Source organism: Aquarana catesbeiana, linkage group LG13, assembly GCF_042186555.1.
Source record: "Aquarana catesbeiana isolate 2022-GZ linkage group LG13, ASM4218655v1, whole genome shotgun sequence".
NCBI lineage: Eukaryota > Metazoa > Chordata > Amphibia > Anura > Ranidae > Aquarana > Aquarana catesbeiana.
Window position 1 is genome coordinate 20,528,545 of NC_133336.1, and position 17,874 is coordinate 20,546,418.

At 45.2% G+C, this 17,874-nt stretch overlaps 1 protein-coding gene across 1 annotated transcript in view; it reads right to left on the bottom strand.

The window, feature by feature from the left end:
- Window positions 1-14,316, bottom strand: part of CALM1 (calmodulin 1) — a 28,725-nt gene extending 14,409 nt beyond the window's left edge. Inside the window, exons 1-2 of the mRNA XM_073608719.1 lie at window positions 14,179-14,316; window positions 5,884-5,914 (exon numbers count right to left, since the gene is read on the bottom strand). Of these exons, the coding sequence (XP_073464820.1) occupies window positions 5,884-5,914; window positions 14,179-14,181 (34 nt within the window). The 5' untranslated portion in view covers window positions 14,182-14,316. The remainder of the gene's footprint in view (window positions 1-5,883; window positions 5,915-14,178) is intronic.
- Window positions 14,317-17,874: the final 3,558 nt, after the last annotated feature.

Below are 17,874 nucleotides of genomic sequence, written 5' to 3' on the forward strand. Positions count from 1 at the left end.
CTCCCCAGGAGCCTGCACTCACTAGATCTGCTCTCCCCAGGAGCCTGCACTCACTAGATCTGCTCTCCCCAGGAGCCTGCACTCACTAGATCTGCTCTCCCCAGGAGCCTGCACTCACTAGATCTGCTCTCCCCAGGAGCCTGCACTCACTAGATCTGCTCTCCCCAGGAGCCTGCACTCACTAGATCTGCTCTCCCCAGGAGCCTGCACTCACTAGATCTGCTCTCCCCAGGAGCCTGCACTCACTAGATCTGGTCTCCCCAGGAGCCTGCACTCACTAGATCTGCTCTCCCCAGGAGCCTGCATTCACTAGATCTGCTCTCCCCAGGAGCCTGCATTCACTAGATCTGCTCTCCCCAGGAGCCTGCATTCACTAGATCTGCTCTCCCCAGGAGCCTGCATTCACTAGATCTGCTCTAACAGTACACAACATGGAAATGCAATTTTAGTAAATCTAAACTGCTAAATACCTTTTCTCAGCAGTATATAGCAGCCTTGTGACTATCAGTGTGTCTGGTTAAAGCTTGTAGGAGTTTTCCTTCTCTTGACTGTCCCATGAAGCTGCAGGACCCCTGACCCTCTGTCTGGACAGTGCTAATTGGCCTTATGCTGATCACATGCACCTTCCCCAAGAAAAAAACCCTCTGCACATGCTCAGTTTGGTGTATATTGCTAGAGTGCCCCCCCCTCAAGGTTCTGTACTTTCAGATGGATTGGGGATAGTGGAAGGGGAGGATCAGAGAAGACAGGACCCAACAGCCTTTACACAATGCAGAGGATTAACCCCTTAAGAGTTACTAAACCCACAACAGTAAAATTGGTCTGTATATGCAGTAAAGCATGCTGGTTATACTTGCTGGGGATCCTAAGAACACCACAGAAATGTGCAATTCCCACCCATCTGTTTTTAATTAAAAAAAATAAATAAAATTAAGTGCTTTTAAACTTAGCAAATAACCCACCATGCCCATGTGTGGAAGCACAGACTTGCTTAATGCCATTGTGTGTATTTTGCCAACGTTCCATAAATGAAACCCTGTATAAAAGCTACAAACAGAGCCCCAACTCAAAAAAAAGAAATATTTTGCTAACAGATGAGCATAATACTGACTAACCAGATAAAGCCTTGTGGGTAAAGTCCTATTTCACAAGACAGAAGCAGCGAGCCTTTCCTTACCGTGGGAAAGTTTCTCAGCTGCAGAACGAAAACAAAAAAATTTCCCCTAAAAAGTTAAAGCTCCAAGTTTCTAGGAAAGTTGCTACAGTTCCTGCAGTATATGCCCCATGCTGAGATCACAAATTAAAGAGGTTGTAAACCCTTGAGAAACAACAAAAAAAAATAAAAATAAAAAAACCCCCCCACACAAACCTACGTCAGGCTTCCCAGCCGAAGAAACTGCGGTGTTTACTACATCTGCTGAGATCGGACATGACGTAATGTCACACCCGGCTTCCAGGAGTCCGATGACCGGGGACCATCTTGTCCTCAATCATATCTTTGGTAAACGACCGCCACCAGCAGATTCCTTCTCATCGATCAAAGCACCGGGGGGGGGGGGGGGGGGCCTAGACAGATGCTTAATTGTCCTTACTATGCAGGGAATCACCTATGACATTCAGTGGTATGGAAGCGATTACTTATTTAATCCGAGGTACTATTTTTTACCCCTTATATCCACTGCCAAAGCATTTTACTGCTAACACCATTGTTCTGATTTCTTTTAGAACTTAAGTTGTTTTCAGTTTTAGGACGACATTTTTTGTATAATTAATGCATATATGACAGTGATCTCAGCAGCCATTGTAGAGGATCACTGCCATAGCAGTATGATGTCACTATAGTAACACTGCATTTGCTCTGGTGATGGATGCAATTTTTACCATAATGACCGTGCACTACTCTAGGGAAGCGATTGGGATTTCCCCCCCCCACCATGCTTGCTTATACAGCCAATCATTTGACAGTCCTCAGCCACTGAGAACTAATGTGATTGGCTACAGCCATCACATGGTACAGTAATGCGGTGCTCGGCCCTGTACCATGTGACCAATCTCAGATCACAGTAGTCAATGGCTGTATGAATGAAAGCCATGTGACTGCAGTGATTGGTCACAGTGATCACATGGCACCAGGGCAGAGCAGTTCTGGGAGGACGTATGGGTATGTCCTCCCAGAACGACGCTCGCCCCCCTCCAAGCTGTATATGTACAGTGGCTGGGCAGGAAGTGGTTAATCTGAATTGAATACAGCGATGAGCTCGTCAGCCCACTCACTGCTGGCACCAAGCACAGGGATGCACAATTCCTATTGCCAAACTCCTGGGACATGTAGTTCTAGTAGCTGGGCAGGTAGTATTTCTTCCACACATCCCACCCCCCAACATAGCCAGTGCTCCTTCTTACTGACCCCAGAAGTGATGTGGTGTAGGAACATCGCTTCCAGGTCCCTGGCCATTAAGGCCAGTGTTCTATCAAAATAGCCAACTCATCAAATCATGATTAACATCACGTCCGGTGGCGTGGTGTTAACACAGCACTCGGAGGTAAAAGGAAAAAATATAACACCGCCATGTTTGTATATCTAAAAACTCTGATTCCCTGTCCTGTTGGTAATCTTAGGACCAGCTGATCTTCCTCTATAGGCCACCATGTTATAAGAATCCAGTGAGCGGCTGCCGTTTACCCAATTTTACCGATAGGGAGGGGGGGGGGGGGGGGGTTGGGGGGTGCGATTCGGATTCTTCAGCCTTTTGGTAAAGTTGGGTAAACAGCAGCCGCTCACTGGAATTTCATTATAAACACAGCGGCCTGTCGGCAAAGACCCTTTCATAGAATTATAGAGGAAGATCAGCTGGTCCTGAGTGTACCAATATGGCAGGGTTCAATAATTTTCCTCAACCTCCAACGATCTGCACAGTGTTGACATTATGCCAGCTGATCATGACTCTGCCACACAGGAAGTGATGTAATTGGAGACAAGTTATTTTTGCATAACACCGGGAAAAAAAAAAAAAGTATGCAGTGCAATACATTCAGTGGAGCCCAGGGGATACATCCAGGGTCTCAGAACATTTATTTATTTTTTTGGAGTGGTTTGTGCTTTGGAGGATAGAATATATATATATATATATATATATATATATATATATATATATATATATATATATATATATATATATATATATATATATATATATATATATATATATTCTATCCTCCAAAGCACAAACCACTCAAAAAAAAAATTGAACCGCCCCCATATATATATACATACATGTCCAAATGTAAAAGCATGCATTGGGGCACCCACGCCTGAAAAACGGTGATTGCAATACACGTTGCACAACACCGCACACGCCAGAATGAGAGCAACAATTCTACCACCAGACCTCCTTCGTAATGCTAAAAATTTTATAGGGAGCGTTTTTAAAAGCACTGCCTACAGAAAATATTGGGTACTAAAGTCATTTCACAGGCACATGGAAATTTAAGGTTCGGCATAAAACCTCATCTTCTATTTCAGTGGTTTTCAACCCTGTCCCCCAAGTATCCCCAAACAGGCCATGTTTGCAGGTTTTCCTTCATCTTGCACAGGTGCCTTAAAATCAGTCAATGGCTTGGTATTTTGGAAAGCCATTTTAGCTAAGAAATTCCCAAAAACTTGGCCTGTTGGGGGTACTTGACGGGGTTGAGAACCACTTTCTTTTTTTGTTGTAAAAAAAAAAAAAAAAAAAAACTGAGACCAGTACCATTTTATTGTCTGGAGCAGTGGTTGCCAAAACTGCAGCCCAGGGGTTGGATGCGCCCCTTTGTTTGCCTTCATCTGGCCCTTGGGGCACTTTTCCCTCCCACCGACGCAAGACCAAGGTCTACCCCCAATGGCCACAGTGCAGCCCCCCTAAATTCTGATGGACCTTAAAATAAACCCTTTGTTTAGAATGTTTGGAGACCTCTGATCTAAGGCGTCATAGGGCTACAACGATTTTCAGAATGGATTAGCTGGCCGATTGTTTCGGTTAACTGGATCACAAACCCCCCCCCCCACCTTCTGCCTTAAAAATCACTTCCTTCTCCTGCCCAGGACTACATGTCCCATGATGCATTGCTCCTCACATTCACAAGCTCTTTGGCACTTACTGACATGTATGGAGGGTGTACTGAGCTGCATGTGTGCTGTGCTGTATTTTCTGACATGTAAATAATGCATTCTGTATGTATGCCAGTGATTAAAAGAGTTGACGACCATTTTCATAATCGATTAGTTTTAGCACTCTACAAGAAGGTTTTGTGGTTGGAAAAAGGGTTGTCAGTTAAAAACCCGGCTCACACAACAAAAAACACTCCAGATCCGTTCCAGATGCATTTTTATATGAGAGTTTAGGGCCGGTTCACACTGCTGCAGTGCAAATTTAGCGTGATTTTGATCCGATTGCGTTGCAAATTCTTGATGTGTTCTTGCGATTCTACTGCAAATTTTGCAGTCTATGGAGCCGAATTCACATACGGATCAAACTCGGACAGGACCATTTTTTTTTTTTTTTTTTTTTTTTACGCAGCTTAGATTCGCAACACATTGATGTGAACGGCACTCATGGAAGACTAGGTTATTAAAATGGACTTGCGAATTTGAGCGATCGCAACGGCTCAAATTCACAATAGAATTTGCAGCAGTGTGAACCGGCCCTAAAGGTGCGTTCATGCGTTTCCAGATTCTTTTTCTCACTATACTAGGGTGCAGAGTGTTTGATAAGTCCAGGAAAGATGCAGCATATTCTACTTTTCCCCTGGAACTGGAAAGCCCTGGTGTGAACTATGCCATAGGAAGCCATACACTGTATATACGTGAGAAGCAGAGGCACCCAATTTTACCACAAAAACTGGGAAAACGTATTGACTCGAGTATAAGCCTAGGGTGAGAAATGCGCAGCTACTGCAAGTGGAAAAGGGGGTCAACAATACCCATTTGCAGCCTCACTGTGCCCATTTGCAGCCTCACTGTGCCCATTTGCAGCCATAGGTCCCCCGAACTTCAAACTCTGTAGTTAAGGGTTCCTAGATGCCCCCCTAGCTGCAGCCAAAGTTTGGGATCTCTGGACCCAAAGTGTCCTGAAAGGACATTGCTGCAGATGGACATAGTTGACCGACTTTGGGGCCCCGTATCTCGGGACCACTTGGTATTAGGAACCCCAAATTTGGTGTGCAAACCCAGTGGCACTAGCACTACAACATAACCAAAGCTGTGGTTCCTAGATCTAAGTGGCCCTGAGATACAGGGCCCCAAAGTCTGTCCGGAAAATGTCAAGCCCTTTTCTGCAGCAGAGAAGGGCATTTTCCAAACAGAATTTGGGGCCCCATATCTCAGGGCCACTTGGTGCTAGGAACCTCATATTTGAATATATTGTAGTGTTCCACTGGGTTTGCACACCAAATTTGGGGTTCCTAGCACCAAGTGGCCCCGAGTTACGAGGCCCCAAAGTCGGTTCAGAAAATGTCATTCTCTGCTGCAGAAAAGTGCTTGACTCGAGTATAAGCCGAGGGGGGCATTTTCAGCACAAAAAAAAAAGCTGATATTTGAGTATATAAGATAATCTACTTTCCATGCTTTTTTTTCTGCATCAAAAACAGATGAACACCAGACTGGACTGCATCATGTGCTGTGAACTGGCCCCTCAAAGTAAATTGATTAAGCCTCGATTTACCAGATCAGTCCTCAGATCCATAGAACTCGATGCACAGAGCAGGCAAATACCTCCAACGTTCGGCCAGCAAACGCCTTGTCCAGGGAGAGAATTTGCTTAGTAAACAGGTTTAGTCACTGCATGCCACAAATAGCCTGAAACCACACCAAGTACCCAGCAAACACGGGGAAGGAGAATTACTCACCAGCAATCTGCTCCTCAGTAAGTTGGTCTGCCTAAAAGGGAAAAAAAAAAAAAAAAAAAAAAATTAATCAAAACCACATTGGATGAACAAGTGTGTTTAAGTTTAATAGTATTTGGCACCAAGGACACAATGCAGACATTTCAGGCGATTAGTGCGTGTTGGCTCTCATACAAGGCCGTGTACACACCCAGCCTTTCCTAGAGTACAGGGCGGGGCAGCGACACCTCGTTGACAACCATGACACACAGACACGTTTATGAACAAGGTTCACCGGTCGGGATCTGGACTTTGCCTCTGGCAGGCGTTGTTCATTATCCTTCATATAGGCTGTAATCTCCCCCACCCCCCCCCACCACCACACTAATCAGGACCTCTGATCAATAGATGGGACATTCCCAATCCTTATTACAGCCATAAATTCTCTTCAAAGCACAAGAGGAATTAGCGTGGTTGCAAGAAGCCATAGAACTAAAACAAACGCATGGAGGAAAACATTGCCCCTCCCACATTGCAGGTTTGACGATTAATCTTACATGGGGGGGGGCCTTTACACCCCGTTCACACTGAATGCAGCTTCGCAAGATCTATACTTCAGCACGATTTAGAAGACGCCGGTCAGTGCAAATTCATGCGCAGCTTGCCAACATCTATGTGACTTCATGCTCAGATAGCTATGCAAGTCACCAAAAATAGTTCAGAAACCCTTTTCAAAATCAGTGCAAGTCAGAGTCACACCGATTTAAACGGTTCCAAAGGGACAAATATGGTGCGACTTATGTCGGATCTCAAATCAAATGGGTGCAAATTGGGGGAGGGATTTACACTGGGGGCGGTTCAGGCGCTCTAGCAATAGCCTCTGCGCCTGAAAACCGCCTCCCATTCATTTCAGTGCGACTTTTCACGTTAAGGCGGTGCGCTTGCAGCACGTTCCGAAAAAGTCCTGCAAGCAGCATCTTTGGGGCGCGTTGGGAATGCTGTATTTAGCGTTCCCAAAAACGCCCCGCCCATTGGAATGAATGGGCAGCGCTTTCAAAGCGCCGCAGAAAAGAGAGTTCTTTTTTTGGGGTTAAAAGCAACCCCGCTAGCGCTCAAAAAGCGGTGCAAAAGCGACACTAAAGGTCTAAGGCTACTTTCACACATGGGAGGGTGGCTTGGCCCCACCCTCTTCATTGGCTGTGATTGACAGTAGCAGGAGCCAATAGCCGTCTCAGCCAATGAGGCAGAGACCCAGGAAAGCCACTGCTCTATTGCACATTGCTGGATCGAGATGGGGCTCAGGCAACTAATGGCGTTGACACATGTGTCAATAGTTTAAGGCGACTAAAACTGATCAAAAATAAAATTAGTTGCCATTACGTCTGATCTGGAATCCATTGTGGGATTGTCAACTGTGCAATACAACTGCCAGAGAACCCATTATTAGATTAATTGGTCAGTTTTAAAATCAAATCATTTACAGGATTAATAAAAGATAAAACATTATAATTACTGCATGCATAATATTTTAATAGCTTGATTCAGATTGCTTGATCCTTGACCTCGACTAACCCAAGAACCTTTGTTCATGGCCATCATAAGGAAGAACGATCCATATCAGCTCTGGAAGGATTAGCTACATCAGCAACTGCAGATTATGCCACCAGAACAGAACAATGTAACAATACAGCACTGTGTACAGTCCTTAGGTTACTGGACTGAAAATACAACCGCTCAAAAGCAAGGATGTGCCTGAAGTCAGCTGGACCACCATTCATCCTCTATGTATGACCCAAGTCAGTAGGACCATCCTCCATCCCATATGTATGACCCTAAAAACACCACACTGCAGTGTGTTCGATGAGCCCAAAGTCAGCTGGACCACCATTCATCCCATATCCATGAGCCCAAAGTCAGCTGGACCACCATTCATCCCATATCCATGAGCCCAAAGTCAGCTGGACCACCATTCATCCCATATCCATGAGCCCAAAGTCAGCTGGACCACCATTCATCCCATATCCATGAGCCCAAAGTCAGCTGGACCACCATTCATCCCATATCCATGAGCCCAAAGTCAGCTGGACCACCATTCACCCCATAGCCATGAGCCCAAAGTCAGCTGGACCACCATTCACCCCATAGCCATGAGCCCAAAGTCAGCTGGACCACCATTCACCCCATAGCCATGAGCCCAAAGTCAGCTGGACCACCATTTATCCCATATCTGAGCCCAAAGTCAACAGGACCATCATCCACCCCTTATGAGCCCAAAGTCGGTGGGTCCACCAATCATCCCATATCACACCAGAGTCAGCAGGACCACCAATCATCCCTTATCTGTGAGCCCAAAGCCCACAGGACCACTGTCCAGCACATATTTTTGAACGTAATCACCGGTATTATTGTCCACCCCCCAAACAAGCCCAAAGACCATCCTATATCTGAGCCCAAAAGTCAGCGGGACCACCATTCACCCTATATGTATGACCCAAGTCAGTGGGACCACTGTCCATTCCATGTACGATCCCAACAGCCAAGACCATCGTCCGATATGTATGACCCCCCCCCCCCCAAAAAAAACCCACTGCAGTGTGTTCTATGAGCCCAAAATCAGCTGGACCACCAAAAGTCCCTTAGCCAAGATCCCAAAATCAGCTGGACCACCAATCATCCCGTAGCTATGACCCAAAAGTCTACAGGATCACTGTCCATCACATCTCTATGAACCTAGTCACTAGAACCATTGTCCACAGGACACCAATCATTCCATATCTTTGAGCCCCAAGTCAGCGGGTCCACCATTCATCCCATATGATGGACCCAAGTCAGTAGCACCACTGTCCATTCCACGCATGACCCCGACAGTCATCAGGACCATCATCCATCCCATATGCAACCAAAAAAAACACCACACTGCAGTGTGTTCTATGAACCCATCAGAGGGACCACTAACCACCCCATATCTAGGTGTTGCAACAATGCAGTGGTGCAACATAGTTTAAATATTTGAGGAATAGCTCATTTGATTGCTTGTACCTTGACTGATCCTAGATTTCTAGTGCATAGTCCATTCTTCCCTATGATGGCCAGAGCAACCGCCCAACATGAACCAAAATAGCATGACATGTGTATGCTTGTTGGCCAATCGGACTCTTCAATTTACATGCAGCATCATGAGCTGTAGAAGCATTGCTTGAACCTAGATTGATCATTAAAAAAAAAAAAAAAAAAAAAAAAAGAGAGAATGGACTACACCAGAAGCTACCCAACATGCCACCAGAACAGCATAATGCTTCAAAGCACCGAGTGTGGTGGTCCACCATCAGAGCTCTTCAGTTGAGCCAAGACAGCACGAGCCACACAGAGGGAACAAGCAGGCACTCTGTATCTGGGATTCCCTTCCACCTGTAGCCATGTCACATTAAGCCTCTCTAGCACAAGCTTAAAATAACCCGGCCGGGTCGCAGCTGGGAACACTCGAGCCGGAAATGTTCCAGCTAAAGGAGATTAACATTTGATTCCTGAAATGTTAGAGGTGATTTAAGACCTCTGCACATTAGAGCGAGCCAGTTCACCTGCTGCGGCAGGGATTGAAATAAAGCATGTCAACAACCGGCGACCACAGAAGGAGTGAAAAGGAAGTCACCAAGGTGGCCACAGATGTACAAAAAACACAGCAATTTCCTCATCTGTGGTCAGAGAGGACCTGAAATCAAGCAGATGCCAATCTATAGCCATCCAAACACAGCAAACTATGGTCTGTAGCTGTCAGAGAAGATCTTTATACCTTTTGGCAAAGACACCAGGACTTAAATAATGCAATTCACCTGCCTGCAGCTATACAGCGGCCATGTATGGTAACTGTTACTGACAAACATCTTTTACAATGCGACCCAGAAAACACAGCCATATATGTGCAGCTAGAAACCAAAGTCAGATTGCCAACGGCTTTCACAATCCTATCAGGCAACCATGCAAGCACGCTTTTATAGCAAAGATCAGAGCTTCAAGTCTAGATACTTCAGCAATGATGAACCAAGAGTCAGCAGGACCACCATACCCCCCCATATCTAGGTGACCAAAGTCAGCAGGACCACAATCCCCACTCGTAGCTAGGTGCCAGTCAGCAGGATCATCTCCCTCATATCTAGGTGCCCAAAGTCAGCAGGACCACAATCCCCACTCGTAGCTAGGTGCCCAGTCAGCAGGCTCATCTCCATATCTAGGTGCCCAAGTCAGGACCACCATTCACCCCATAGCTAGGTGCCCAGTCAGCAGGACCACCATTTCCCCCTCCCCCCATATCTAGGTGCCAGAGTTCAGCAGGACCACTGTCAACTGCATATTTATAGAACCCAAAGCCAGTGAAACCATTGTGCACCCAATATCTATAAGCCCAAAGTCTGTAGTACACCAGTCACCCCATACCCGAGCCCAAAGCCTGCTGACAACCATGCATCCCATATGTCCCAAGTCTGTGGGACCACTGACCCACCCCTATGAGGAGCCCCAACAGTCATCAGGACCACCATTCATCCCATATGCATGACCACGACCACTGTCAAGTCACATTTATGAACCCAGTCAGTGGAACTACTGTCCATCGCAAGCCCAGAGTCTGTAGGACACCAACCATCCCATATCTATGAGCCCAAAGTCAGCAGACCACAATTCCATCCATTATGTATTGATACTGACTCACATATCCGATTTTAACTTGTCACTTTAGTGTGGGATTGTTTGGTATTGTCATCTTATATATGTATGACCGAGTCAGTGGGACCACTGTCCATCCCTATGTAGGACCCCAACAGTCATCAGGACCAGCATCCATCCCAAAAGGTCTACAAAGTCAGCAGGATCACTGTATCCCATACCCTAGCAACACCATTCTGCAATTCTGTGCAACCTCAGGACTAATGCAAGCTACGCACACCAAGACTCATACGCCTTCTATCCCCGATTTTGAAGATCTGTATGAGCACGAGGTACATAATGGAAACAATCTGCAACAAACTTGGTCATTTTATATATTACACTCCCAACTCCAGCTGTCCGATATATACAATTTTTCATGACTGTCAGCAACCACAAGACCTGTGCAACTGAGACATCAGGCCAGTCTTTATTAAAGCATTTTAGCTAATGCAACAACCATGAGACACGCCTTTGACAATGGAAATTGTAAGGCGTGGAGCAAAAGAAGACCTAGGCATGCCCCTCAGCCTGCTGCTGTATACTGGTGTTCACCCAGCGCAAGCCTCAGTCCTCCGGGGAAAACAGGAGGAATGAAAGGCTGCCGGTTCCCCCATTACCAGGTATATAAAGAACGTCTTCCGTTCTCATTTCCTTCAGCCACAGCCCAAAAATAACGACGCTCACCAGCTGCGGCGTCTGCAGGAACTCTACACACAATAAGTCTAAGACTAATAATGTCTATTAAACGTGAACGAAAAAAGCACCACGAAGTGGATTTTTTTTTTTTTTTTTTAAAGCTACAAAGAAACCCATCAGGACAATGAGGAACCAAGATGGCTCATAAAGCAGAAGATCAACCAGAGAACAGAGGAAATATCAATGCCCTTTCAACTGGCAGAACATTGGTTTCAATGTGCAAGAGTTAACCAGGCCAATCACCTGAGTGTTAATTAGGAAACTAGGTTCCCACCTTCTACCCATGCAAGACTTCAGTCCAAGAACAGAAACATTACCACCACCCTCCACCAAACAACAACTCTGATCCACCACCAAACAATCCCATGGCACCACCAACACCCCCAATCCAACCCACCCCCATATTACCTGACTAGAAACACCCCCCACCAAACCCCTGGTACCACCAATCCCCCCCAAGCCACCAACACTGATTGACAACCAGATAACCAGGATTTCCACCATGCTGAAAAATATCAACTGACCCCCATTGGTCACACATATTGCATTGTGAAACGCCCTAGATTATTCAATCCGCGCCATCGCTTTCAAATATCTTGTGAGCCTAGAACCAAAACATAGGGGGTCGTCACAGCTGGATGGGGGGGAATGGAGGGCAGGTTGGAAAGGGATGGATCTGAGAACAGATTAGGATAGGTCAGATCTGGGAATGGATCCTAGATAAAGTGTACAGGGATTGGGTCGGAGCTGAGAACAGAGACTCAAACTGATCTGGAATGGAAGACTAGTTTGGATCTGAGAACAGAGGCCTCAAACTAATCTGGAATGGGACTGATCTGTGAACAGAGGACAGGAATGGGTCGGAACCAAGACAGACTCAAACTGATCTCAAATGAATGTGGGAATAGAGGAGAGGAGTGGGATGGATCTGGGAATGGCGGCCAGGGACAGATGTGAGAAGATAGGAGCCATCTGACACTGAAGCTTGGGAAGGGGGATGAATCTAAAGACTGACATGGGTGAGATCCCAGAACAGACATAGATAGCCCTATGAACAGAGGATCAAATGGGTGGGGGTCGAGGAATGAAGGACAAGATGGTATGAATGTGAGGACAGGAATGGGAAGATTCAGAGGACAGACAGTTGGATCTCAAACTGGAGGATCCTAAATGTGGGAACAGAGCACATGAATGGGATCATCTGGGAAATGGAGAACAGGAATAAGGGATCAGTAAAGGAAGTGGGACAAATCTGAGAACAGAGGATGTGAAAAGTCCAAGAACTCTGGGTCATAATTAATCTTGGAATGGAGGACTAGGATAGATGTGAGCACAAGAGGACAGGGATTGGTCAGATCCAGGAATGGAGGACTGAATTGGATCTGGAAACTGAGGATCAGAACAGATTTAGGAATGGAGGCTAGGGATAGATCTGAGAAGAGGATGGGGCAAATCCAGAGAGGACTTGGCCAAACATGGAAACAGGATCATAACTGATATGAGAACAGAAGACAAAATTGAGGTGGACCTGGGAAAGAACGGAGATAGATCTGAGAACAAGAGGATGGGTCAGATCCAGGAATGGAGGACTGAGTTGGATCTGGAAACCGAGGACCATAACAGATTCAGGAATGGAGGACAGTGATAGATCTGAGAAGAGGATGGGAGCAGATCCAGGAATGAAGGACTTGGCCGGATCTGGAAACAGGATTATAACTGATACGGGAACAGAGGACAGGAACGAGATGGACCTGGGAATGGAGAACAAGGGTTAGCGCTGAGAAACAATCGGATGGGGCAGATCTGGGAAGAGGGGACAGGGCTAGATCTGAATACAAGAGGATGGGGAATGGAGTAGATCCAAGCATGGAGGACAGAAATAGATCTGAGAACAAGAGGATGGGGCAGATCCAGGAATGGAGGACTTGGCTAGACCTGGAAAACAGGATCATAAGTGATCTGGGTGAACAGAGGACAGGAATGAGGCGGATCTGGGAATGGAGGACAGGGATAGTTTTGAGAACAAGGCAGGAGAAGATCCAGGAAGAGAGGACAGGGCTAGATCTGAGAACAAGGCAGGAATGGAAGGGGGGGGGGGTGAATCAGATCTGGGAACCGAGGCTCATAATAGATCTGGGAAAGGAGGACAGGAAACGATCTGAGAACAGAGGACGGAGATAGGAGGGGGTTCTATAAATGGAGGACCTGGTTGGATCGGAGAACCAAAAAGGAACATAACTGATCTGGGAAAAGGACAGGAATGAGAGGGATCTGAAGACAGAAGAGGGGGACCATGACGGGGGTGGGATGAAGCTGAGGACAGGAATGGGGACCGCACAGGAAGGGACTGGTTGGGTGTAGTGAAGGTTTTTCTGTTGCCGGGGGAAGATCTTCTTTCTGTATACAGAACAGACTTACTGCAACCAACCCAGGACTACTACTCCCAACATCTCCTGATGGAGAAAACACAAAAATATATATATATATTTTTTTTAAATTGTATTGCAGTTAGACTTTTTTAAATGTAAGCTTATTGCCCCACCTGTACACACAGTGCCCCCCACTCTTCATCTACAGAACCCCCCCCCCCCCCCCCCCCCAACACACACACACAGACACACCAATGGAGAATGCAGAAGTGACTATACAGAAGAAGATATAGTATACACACACAGACTGCTGCTGTAATAGCAGTACAGTATAACAAAAGCCATGATCAGAGCCCCCTAAGAGGTTCTGCAGCGGCTGCGGGGACGCGCACTGGCTCCAGCGGTCGCGCGCTTCAGGTTTGGCCCCGCCCCCCTTCCCCAACCGGCCGGAGCTGCGGAGTAAAGCCGAAGAGATCCGTCCAGATCCGGAGCTGGGGGCCCCCCTATCTCGGGGCCGGGGTGAGGAGAAGGAGAGGCCCCGGGCGGTACGTACCATGCTGTCAGCCGATTACAGATCCGAATGCCGGTACAAGGAGGAGGAAGAAGATGAGACGCACCGCACGCCGGGCTCCACACAGTGCTGGGGGTGGGACTGGGCGCCGCACCGCTTTATAAGAGCGCGTATCCCTCCGCCAGCGGCCACACACCGCCCCTCACACAGGACACGCCCCACGGGCACTCCTCCGACAGTGGCCACGCCTCCCCGCTCGGGCCGCCGAGCTGCTGGAGGGAGGGGGAGGAGCCTGAACGCCGCTGACTGTAATATCCCAATCCTGATACTGCACTGATATCATCTCTGCACTGATATCATCTACTGCACTGATATCATCTACTGCACTGATATCATCTCTGCACTAATATCATCTACTGCACTGATATCATCTCTGCACTAATATCATCTACTGCACTGATATCATCTACTGCACTGATATCATCTCTGCACTAATATCATCTACTGCACTGATATCATCTACTGCACTGATATCATCTCTGCACTAATATCATCTACTGCACTGATATCATCTACTGCACTGATATCATCTCTGCACTAATATCATCTACTGCACTGATATCATCTACTGCACTGATATCATCTCTGCACTAATATCATCTACTGCACTGATATCATCTACTGCACTGATATCATCTCTGCACTAATATCATCTACTGCACTGATATCATCTGCTGCACTGATATCATCTCTGCACTAATATCATCTACTGCACTGATATCATCTACTGCACTGATATCATCTCTGCACTAATATCATCTACTGCACTGATATCATCTCTGCACTAATATCATCTACTGCACTGATATCATCTACTGCACTGATATCATCTCTGCACTAATATCATCTACTGCACTGATATAATCTCTGCACTAATATCATCTACTGCACTGATATCATCTCTGCACTAATATCATCTACTGCACTGATATCATCTACTGCACTGATATAATCTCTGCACTAATATCATCTACTGCACTGATATCATCTACTGCATTGATATCATCTCTGCACTAATATCATCTACTGCACTGATATCATCTACTGCACTGATATCATCTACTTCTACTACACTATCGCTGATATCATCTACTGCACTGATATCATCTCTGCACTAATATCATCTACTGCACTGATATCATCTACTGCACTGATATCATATACTGCACTGATATCACCTACTGTACTGATATCATCTACTGCACTGATATCATCTACTGCACTGATATCATCTACTTCTACTACACTATCACTGATATCATCTACTGCCCTGATATCATCTACTGCACTGATATCATATACTGCACTGATATCACCTACTGTACTGATATCATCTTAGATTGTAAGCTCCTTGAGGGTAGGGACTGATGTGAATGTACAATGTATATGTAAAGCGCTGCGTAAATTGACGGCGCTATATAAGTACCTGAAATAAATAAATAAAAATAAATCTACTGCACTGATATCATCTACTTCTACTACACTATCACTGATATCTACTGCACTGATATCACCTACTGCACTGATATCATCTACTTCTACTACACTATCACTGATATCATCTACTGCACTGATATCACCTACTGCACTGATATCTACTGCACTGATATCATCTACTTCTACTACACTATCACTGATATCTACTGCACTGATATTATCTACTGCACTGATATCTTCTACTATACTATCACTGATATCATCTACTTCTTCTACACTATCACTGATATCATCTACTGCACTGATATCACCTACTGCACTGATATCATCTACTTCTACTACACTATCACTGATATCATCTACTGCACTGATATCACCTACTGCAATGATATCATCTACTGCACTGATATCATCTACTTCTACTACACTATCACTTATATCATCTACTGCACTGATATCTTCTACTGCACTGATATCATCTACTTCTACTACACTATCACTTATATCATCTACTGCACTGATATCATCTACTTCTACTACACTATCACTGATATCATCTACTGCACCGATATCACCTACTGCATTGATATAATCTACTTCTACTACACTATCACTGATATCATCTACTGCACTGATATCACCTAATTCTACTACACCATCACTGATATCATATACTGCACTGATATCATGTACTGTACTGAAATCATATACTGCACTAATATATACTGCACTGATATCATATACTACACTGATATATACTGCACTGATAGTGATATACTGCCCTGATATCATATACTACACTGATATATACTGCACTGATAGTGATATACTGCCCTGATATCATATACTGCACTGATATATACTGCACTGATATCAGGGGTCAAGTCCTGGGGGAAAAAAAGTGTGGGAACCTAAGATTCCCCTACCTCAAAAATAAAAAAAATTGTGTGTGTGTGTCTATATATATATATAAATAATATGTACTCCTTTTTTGAAAAAATAAAGTGCAACATTTATTGTAAAGTGGCAGTTTACGAGGACACCATCAAAATGCACATGTATTAAACCAGGGCCCGCAAATGTTTTAACCACTTCAGCCCCGGAAGATTTTACCCCCTTCCTGACCAGAGCACTTTTTACAATTTGGCACTGCGTCGCTGTACCTGACAATTGCGCGGTCGTGCGATGCTGTACCCAAACAAAATTTGCGTTCTTTTTTTCCCACAAATAGAGCTTTCTTTTGCTGGTATTTGATCACTTCTGCGTTTTTATATTTTGCGCTATAAACAAAAAATGTGACAATTTTGAAAAAAAAAAACAATATTTTTTTACTTTTTACTATAATAAATATCTCCAAAAATGTTCTTAAAAAACAAATTTCTTCATCAGTTTAGGCCAATATTATTCTTCTACATATTCTTGGTAAAAAAAATCACAATAAGCATATATTGATTGGTTTGCCCAAAAGTTATAGCATCTACAAACTATGGGAAAGATTTATGGCATTTTTATGACATTTTTATCATTTTATTTTTTTTACTAGTAATGGTGGTGACCTGCGATTTTTGTCAGGATTGCGACATTGCGCTAGACAGATCAGACACTTTTGACACATTTTTGGGACCATTGACATTTATACAGCGACCAGTGCTATAAAAATGCACTGATTACTTTATAAATGTCACTGGTAGGGAAGGGGTTAATACTAGGGGGTGATCAAGGGGTTAAATGTGTGTTCCCTCACTGTGTTCTAACTGTATGGGGATAGGACTAAGTAAGAGAGGAGACATATCCTCCTATTTACTAGGAACAAACGACATGTCTCCTCTCCCCTGACAGCACTGGGATTTGTGTGTGTACACACACACACAAATCCCAGTGCTGTCACTCATGCACACAATCGCGCGTGGCCGGCGGCAATAGCGCCCACCGGCCACGCGCATCGGGTTCTCCGCCGTGCAGCGGGCGCGCCCTCTGGCAGCTCTTAAAGGGCCAACGTACCCATACAGGATTTTGCGCACCCATGCCACTTTGCCGATGTATATCGGCGTGAGCCGGTTGGCAAGTGGTTAAACAGGGGGCCAGTTCACAGTCCCTCAGACTGTTGGGGGGGCCGGACTATAGTTTGCAAAAAATATGAACACTGCACATACCTTATTTGTAGTGCAAAAAACAGGAAAAAATAATACAATATTTAAAATAAAGAACAATTTTAATCATAAACTTATTAGTATTTCACAG